This window comes from Hylobates moloch, unplaced genomic scaffold (genome assembly GCF_009828535.3).
Source record: "Hylobates moloch isolate HMO894 unplaced genomic scaffold, HMol_V3 SCAFFOLD_6, whole genome shotgun sequence".
NCBI lineage: Eukaryota > Metazoa > Chordata > Mammalia > Primates > Hylobatidae > Hylobates > Hylobates moloch.
In genome coordinates this window covers 127,532,195-127,540,309 of record NW_026652281.1, presented here as the reverse complement: position 1 = coordinate 127,540,309, position 8,115 = coordinate 127,532,195, and the positions used below count along the sequence as shown (strand labels likewise).

The window sequence follows — 8,115 nt, the reverse complement described above, 5'->3', positions numbered from 1 at the left end:
CACCCAGGCTGGAGTGCAGTGGCGCAATCTCGGCTCACTGCAAGCTCTGCCTCCCGGGTTCACGCCATTCTCCTGCCTCAGCCTCTCCGAGTAGCTGGGACTACAGGCGCCCGCCACCACGCCCGGCTAATTTTTTGTATTTTTAGTAGAGACGGGGTTTCACCGTGGTCTCGATCTCCTGACCTCGTGATCCGCCCGCCTCGGCCTCCCAAAGTGCTGGGATTACAGGCTTGAGCCACCGCGCCCGGCTTGAAAGCAGTGACTTTTGATGGTTTCTGGGATAAAGATAAGGCTTCCCTGTGGAAAAATTTGTCCTGAGGTGATTGTGTGGGCTGCCTTCAGCCATAAGATCAAGGCTTGCTCCCTCCATGAAGCCAAGTGAGGTTTGGAGGTCTGTTTAATACAACTCTTAAAGCAGAACTCACTCCACAATACTCCAGTCTCTGCTAATATACTGGGAAGCTCATTACTTAAAGCAAAAATGCCCTCTCCTTCAAAAACTACAGACATTTCACAGAAGAGATGCAAATGGTTAAAACAATCCGTAAAGAGATGTCTGACGTCACTCATCGTGGAAGAAATGCAATGCAACAAGAAGGTATGTTGAGGCTGGGCGTATTGGCTCACGCCTATAATCCCGGCCCTTTGGGAGACCGAGGCGGGTGGATCACCTGAGGTCAGGAGTTCGAGACCAGCCTGGACAACATGGTGAAACCCTGTCTCTACTAAAAATACAAAAATTAGCCGGGTGTGTTGGCGCACACCTGTAATCCCAGCTACTCGGGAGACTGAGGCAGGAGAATCACTTGAACCCAGGAGGCGGAGCTTGCAGTGAGCCAAGATGGCGTCACTGCACTCCAGCCTGGGCAACAACAGCCAGACTCCGTCTCGAAAAAAAAAAAGAAGGTATGTTGAGTTTTTCAGTTTAGCAGAGTGAATTTTTTTTTTTTTTGAGACAGGGTCTCGCTGTGTCACCCAGGCTGGAGCCACAGGATATATTAATATATAAAAAATATATTTATAATATTTATATAGTACGTAATACAAAAATACTATATATATTCCATATAAATATTACATATAGTATATAGATAAAATGTATCTACTGCTTACCTAGCTCTGTGAGGTACACTTCTTGGCCCTTCCCCACAGCTCGGACACATTCTCCCAAACCTTCAAGGTCCTTCAATATTGTTATTAGAGGCTAGGCATGGTGGCTCACGCCTGTAATCCTAGCACTTTGGGAGGCCGAGGCAGGTGGGTCACGAGGTCAGAAAATCGAGACCACCCTAGTCAACATGGTAAAACCCCGTCTCTACTAAAAATACAAAAAAAAAAATTTGCCGGGCGTGCTGGCGCACGCCTGTAGTCCCAGCCACTCGGGAGGCTGAGGCAGGAGAATCGCTTGAACCTGGGAGGCAGAGGTTGCGGTCAGCCGAGATTGCGCCACTGCACTCCAGCCTTGGCTACAGAACAAGATTCAGTCCAAATATATACATGTATATTGTTATTAGAGGGCTATGTGGAAGTAGCTATTAAACACATGGGCTTTGAAGCTAGAATTCCAAACCCGTCTGCAAAGTTGTGCTCTCAGTTAACATCCTTTATCTGTAAGAGGGAAATCAAAACTATTTGATAAGGTCTTGAGGAGTAAATGAAGCAATGCATATAAACTGTTTAGCCCAGACCGGTCTGAAAATATATATTGAATAATTTATTCTTATTTTGGCCATTATGTAATATGCCAAAGTAAGTGATTACGGTGGGTTTTCCCCGACTATGTTGCCTAGGCTGGCCTCGAACTATTCGGCTGAAGCGATCCTCAGCCTCCTGAGCAACTGGGACCACAGCCTGGCGCCACCCTAGCGTTAATTAAGGCCGTTTTGTTGTTGTTATTCCCCTGCTCCACACAAGGGGCGCTGCCGCTCCGAGGCTGCCAGGGCGGGAGTCAGGATGGCGGAAGTCTGTCTAGCCACGGCCACCGCCATCATGGAATACAGGCCCACCTCACCCCGCGGGTGTAGCCGCTTCGTACTGTCGCTTAGGCAGACCCGCTCGCAGCGACCACCAGCCCTCGGCCTCTTTTCGCTCTCCCTTAAGTAATAAACCGTCTTTCCCTTTGACTAGTCTTAAACTCTTTGGAAGCAATAATGCCGGCGTCTTCCGGGAGCCGACCTCGCCCCATGAGCTCAGAGGTATACTTCCGGGACACGGAAGTGACCCGTCGCTCCGCCCTCTCCCACTCTCTCTTTCCGGTTTGGAGTCTGGAGACGACGTGCAGGTAGGAGGACCGGGCGCGACAATCGGGGGGCATCCTGCGGCAGGGGGACCCTGTGGGGCTTGGGACGAGAGACGGGCGTCTTTCCGTGGGAACCGAGCTAGGTGCCGGGCAAGAGACGCGCGGCTGGCCCACCTGGATCCAGGCCAACTCGGGACTGAGTTCGCGCCTGGTCTCAGAAGGCTCGTTTTGCTTCAGGGAGGAGCTTGTGAAGTAAGGGTGAGTGCGGGTCCAGCCTTTTAAGGCCTCGTTCCCGCAATACGGCCACGGCAGCGTTTGAGCTGCACAGCGTAGTTGAGGGAACCCGGGACAGACGTGGGCTCCCGCCTCTACCTCGCCAAACTTTTTTCTTGGTGATCGCAGGCCCGCGCCTAATCTCGTTTGTTTCCTCGTCTGCAAAATAGGAATAACAATAGCACCGATCCCATAGGTTTGTAGTGATCATTCAAAGAAGGAAAGCAGGGAAAACTCTCGCACTATGTTGGATGCTTCTAAATCTGGGCGATTCTTTCCGTTGCTGAGTCGGGCACGTTGCAAGTTCTGGGCGCTCAGGGCCCAGCACCAATGTTTGCTGTGCGCTTGCCCTGCGTTTATATACCCCTGATGACCACTGTGCTCGTTACTTTAGGGGATGTTAGGAACGGAGAAACTGCAAATTGGCATTTACTAAATGGCCGTCATGCCGAAACATACTCATGCTTACATAGTTGAGATATGCTGGAGCCTTTCTATGCTTCTCGAAGCAGAACTATGGGCTTCTCTCCTGTGGCGCGTTCCTTACAGTAGTTAACGCACTGGGTCGTGCTCATTGGTCTGATTTGAAGATAGGAACAGTTAACTTCGTACACCCAAGACTTACACTTGAAGTACTTACTGTGGTCACACACTAACTAAAGTTTGTATAGGGAAGGCACAGGAGAGATCTAGGAACACCTGAGACAGACTAGGGTAGTTATTTGTGGTGTGGAGGCATCTTGGCAGGAGGCAGAGAGTGCTGGGCTGGGAGTCAGGACACGTTGTTTCTAGGTTTGGTTTTGCCACTGTCTTTACTGTGACCATAGGCTGAGACACTCTCTATCTTCACCATCTGCAGGATACCGATTAGTGTTAGTGTCTTCTGAAAATGTTAAATTGTTCTGAACACCAGGAGGTTCAGAAGGCTTGGGGCTTTTTAGGCAGGAAGCAGTCTTACCCTAGCCTTCCACTTTCTCATTTCATTCTCACCCGCCTTCCTCCTGTCAGTTTCTCCCTCCCTTAGATCCTGTGACAGTATGATTGCACTTATAAGGCCATAATAGGTTGAGTTATTTGGTCTCAGGACCCATCAGATTTCTGGGATGGGTCTTTTCCATTAGCCTGCCTTTTGGATGTATTTTAGTGCCTTTGATATTTGATGTTGGTGACAAAGATTTAGTTCTAAATAGTTGTGGGTGTCAAATCAGTTGCATTTTTGGCTTTTGAAGGGATCAGGTGAAACACAGGAAAACAGGAGATGAGAGGCTTGAGGGCTTTGTTGGTAAGGGACCCTTGAATTGTAAGCTGAGGAGTTCATGCAGGAATCAGGCAGCTCCCTCACCCCATGAAGGGTGTTAGGAATGGTGTTACCAGTACATGGATAGCTATTGGTCTTGGGTTTCTTCTTGCCTTTGGGGATGCAGCCTTCAGGCATCTGCTGCTAGATCCCTAGGCTTCTATCCTGTAGGTGCTGTGAGCTGCGCTGTTGGTAGTTTCTGGGGAAAGGTTACTTCTCATGGTACTTTGCTATATGGCCACAGTTGACAACCCCCCAAGTGCAAGGGAGAAAGAAGTTTTAGTGAGGCATAGATGAGAGAATACAGTAGAGTATTGGATGGAAGAAGACAGGGACATGAAGCAAGACTTAGGGTTTCCTTTAATAGCCAGGGGAAAGGGATTCTGGAAATGTTTTGTCTGTTAACCTTGAGTTTCTTTTCTTTCCACTCAGAAATGGCACCTCGAAAGGGGAAGGAAAAGAAGGAAGAACAGGTCATCAGCCTCGGACCTCAGGTGGCTGAAGGAGAGAATGTATTTGGTGTCTGCCATATCTTTGCATCCTTCAATGACACTTTTGTCCATGTCACTGATCTTTCTGGCAAGTGAGTACCTGGGTGGAGAGGCACGCAGCTGGCAAAAGGCTAAGGAAAGCAATGGCTGGGACAGGCTAGCAGTCAGGGGATTCTCTCTAAAGAAATGCTGTTTTGTCCAGGTAAGAAAATGTGCTTGTCCATTTAGCCCACAAATATTGTGATTTCCCAGGGGTTACAAGAGAGGAGACACATTCTTTGTCCTTACAGTGTGATGGTCATTGAATCCTTGGTTTCTTGGGAATTCTCCTCTTTCCTTAGTTCCCTTTGTAGGAGCAGCAATGGACTGCAAGTGAGCTCTGGGTGTGGGTTTGACTGCCATTTAGCAAGTTGTGACTTCTGTGAAATCACTCAAATTCTGAGTTTTGGTTTCCTCATATGTAAAATGAGGACAGTAGTGTCTACCTTGTGGAGTAATGGTAAGGATTAAATGCAAAAGTAGATATATAAAATGTTAATACTGAGTTTAGCTATATTGGGCCATTCAACCCCACTGGACTGAACTCCATGACCATCATCCTCCACCATGACTGAGCTGTGTTGCTCTTCACTCATTAGGATATCGTAAGCACTCCTTGTTGGATGAGGAAGAAATGACCCTGTGCTTTTGTCCCCAGAGAAACCATCTGCCGTGTGACTGGTGGGATGAAGGTGAAGGCAGACCGAGATGAATCCTCGCCATATGCTGCTATGTTGGCTGCCCAGGATGTGGCCCAGAGGTGCAAGGAGCTGGGTATCACGGCCCTACACATCAAACTCCGGGCCACAGGAGGAAATAGGTACAAGTCGCAGAGGGGATGGCTGGGTGGTAGAAAACCTGCTGGGCTTGGGTGCTGGAGCACCTGGATTTGAGGTTTGAGTTTTTTGTTGTGACCTTGAACAAGATATTTTAGGCATATACATATTTAATAATTGGCTCCTGTGTACACCCCCCAGCAGCTCAGTGTTGAGCACCCACTGTATACCAGGAGCTGTGTTTCAGGTACTAGAAGAGAGTGATGGGGAAACATAGACATGGTCTCTACCCTCCTTGTGTGGGACCGAGGCTGGTGGGAGAGTCAGACTTTAAACAACAGAGCAGCAGGGAGTATGTGGTTTTCATTTGTGACAAATGCCGGGAAGCACAAGTAAGGAGTTGGTGATAAAGTGTAATTTAAACTAAGGTCTAAACGATAAGTCCGGAGTCCTTCCAGTGAAATAAGGACAAGAGGGGAGGGTATTCCAGCTAGAGACAACTGCAAGGAAAGGTCTTCAGGTGGGGGTGAACCTGGGCACCTGTGAAGGAAAGAGTGGCATGAGGTGCAGTCAGAGGGGAAGAGGTGGAGTCCTGTAGGAGAGGGGAAGGACCTGGATTTGAGTGATGGGGGCATGAAAGCTGAAATAGATGACTGTTGCGTGAACAAGCCAGACAGTGGTCAGAACATAACAACAAACCATAGTGGCCGCCTCAGCCTAAAATATTTACTGTCTGGCTTTTTTTTTCTTTTCTTTCTTTCTTTCTTGAGACAGGGTCTCACTCTCACCCAGGCTGGAGTGCAGCGGCGCTATCTCAGCTTATTGCAGTCTCTGGCTTTCAGGCTCAAGCAGTCCTCCCACCTCAGCCTCCTGAGTAGCTGGGACTGCTAGTAGTAGTGCCACCACGCCTGGCTAAATTGTGTATTTTTGTAGAGATGGGGTTTCACCATGTTGCTCAGGCTGGTCTTGAACTCCTGAGCTGAAGCAGTCCGCCCTGCCTTAGCCTCCCACGGTGCTGGGATTATGGGTGTGAACCACTGTGTACAGCCCTGTCTGGCTCTTTACAGAAAGTTTGCAGACCTCTGAACCAGCGGGGTGTTGGGATCTTAGAAGGGAGATCGTCCATTGACTTGGCCAAAGGCTTTTCTTAACTTAAACCTTCATTTTCTAGGACCAAGACCCCTGGACCTGGGGCCCAGTCGGCCCTGAGAGCCCTTGCCCGCTCGGGTATGAAGATCGGGCGGATTGGTAAGTGCCCCCCTCTAGCTCATGCTTGGGTTTATTTTGAAGCATTGGCCCCAAAAAGCACATGCTGTGCCCAGTGGATATGCAGTGGCTGGTCTGGTTGCTTTTGGCAGTTAAGTTTGTTAAGGGAGGCTGCAAGAGGCACCTTGTGACTTAAAAATCTCTCCCTGAATATCTCTGTCACCTTGATGTGAATGTCCTGTTTTCACTTGTGAATCTCTGTCCTACACTGCCTGGTGCAGGTAAAACTGACAAGAGATGAATTGTCCTTTCCTCCATTCTTGAGGTCATTGCTATTAGCATTTTGTGTGTACCATCTCCTGCATTGTAGGATGTTCAGCATTTTTGGTTTCTGCCTACTAAATATCATAGGGCATGCCAGTCGTGTGACAACCAAAAATGAAGTGGGGGGTACCAGCTTCTGTTATTAATACCCTCAGGCCTGTGATCTCCTGGCTACTTACAGCTCTTAGGAAGGGGACACTAGTCCTTCCCTGCACATTGTTCCTGTGCAGTTAGTAGTGACATACACTGACGCCCCAGGCCAAAGTTCCTACTGTGTCCTACTTGAAGGATGATTTTGTTTTCTTCAGACAGGGTCTGGCTCTGTTGCGTGGGCTGGAATTCAGTGGCACAATCTCAGCTCACTGTAAATTTTGACTCGTGGGCGAGTCAAGGGATCCTCCCACCTGCATCTACCGAGTAGCTGGGACTACAGTGTGTGCCACCACACCGGGCTTTTTTTTTTTTTTTTTTTTATTGTAGAGTGGGGGGTTTCACCATGTTGCCCAGGTTGGTCCCAAACTCCTGGCCTCAGGCGTTCCACCGGCTTCAGTCTCCCAAAGCCCAAAGTGCTAGGATTACAGGCATGAGCCACCGTGCCCAACCTTAAAAGATTTTTTTCAGACTTTTTTCAGTGTCTTTTTACTTAATGAAAAGGAGACAGTTGCAGTTACCCTGTCTAGAAGGATTTTTCCTCTAGAGAAGACGGTGGGCTAGATGTCAGAACCTGGATTTGTCCTGTGCCTCTGACATCTTGCACACTGCTCAGCCTGTTTCCCTTTCTGGAAAGTGAGTTGAGACCACGTCAGGAAATTCGAGGAACTGGCAGATGGGGCCGCTTCATGTTCACATCCATCTGTTATGTACTGGGGAGTCGTTTGGGGAGCAGCAGGATCTGTTGCTGATTGGTTAGGCCATTGGTCTAGGGAGTCCTGGGGGCCCTTCCCATCCAGTTCCAGGCAATGACGCTTTCTCTTCCTCCCCACAGAGGATGTCACCCCCATCCCCTCTGACAGCACTCGCAGGAAAGGGGGTCGCCGTGGTCGCCGTCTGTGAACAAGATTCCTCAAAATACTTTCTGTTAATAAATTGCCTTCATGTAAACTGTTTCAACTCCAGTCCTCTCCTTCATCAGGGGCTACTCAGGCGTTTGATTTTTTCCTCCTATTTGGCTTCTTGGGAGAAGAAGCCTGAGGAGAGCTGAGATCCTGGTGCTGCATTTGGGGTCTTTTCCACGCCACTTGCGGCATTAAGGTGCCTTGGTCATCTAAAGCAGACCAAGGCGTTGGAGACCTGGTTTTGAGTGGAGATGCTGGTTCTAAAAATGGACCAATTCTTAAAGAGCCAGAGTGGGAACTGTTGATCCAAGTGTCGCCTGAAGCGAAGAGGAGCCTTCCAGACCCATGCCATATATAAACACACGTGGGTGTGCATTCTCCCTCCACACTTTCTGTGCAAAGCTGGGAGCTCACT

General features: G+C 48.9%; 1 protein-coding gene across 2 annotated transcripts; it reads left to right on the top strand.

Annotated features, from left to right (window-relative positions):
* The first annotated feature begins 2,199 nt into the window (after window positions 1-2,199).
* On the top strand, window positions 2,200-7,755 carry RPS14 (ribosomal protein S14). Of its 2 annotated transcripts, none has more exons than XM_032158362.2 (5): window positions 2,200-2,281; window positions 4,242-4,392; window positions 4,998-5,159; window positions 6,287-6,363; window positions 7,631-7,755. In XM_032158362.2, the coding sequence occupies exons 2-5, from the start codon at window positions 4,244-4,246 to the stop codon at window positions 7,696-7,698; spliced, it is 456 nt and encodes a 151-aa protein (XP_032014253.1). In that variant the 5' UTR covers window positions 2,200-2,281; window positions 4,242-4,243; the 3' UTR covers window positions 7,699-7,755. The 2 variants fall into 2 exon arrangements, with proteins under 2 accessions (XP_032014253.1, XP_058296019.1); XM_058440036.1 differs by lacking the exon at window positions 2,200-2,281 and adding an exon at window positions 2,330-2,497.
* Window positions 7,756-8,115: the final 360 nt, after the last annotated feature.

Excerpts from the sequence above, each read along its gene's own strand:
- RPS14 (XM_032158362.2), top strand. The coding sequence starts at position 4,244 with ATGGCACCTCGAAAGGGGAAGGAAAAGAAGGAAGAACAGGTCATCAGC. Across the intron at positions 4,393-4,997 it reads GTCACTGATCTTTCTGGCAA|AGAAACCATCTGCCGTGTGA; the intron begins GTGAGTACCTGG and ends TTTTGTCCCCAG. Across the intron at positions 5,160-6,286 it reads CGGGCCACAGGAGGAAATAG|GACCAAGACCCCTGGACCTG; the intron begins GTACAAGTCGCA and ends TTCATTTTCTAG.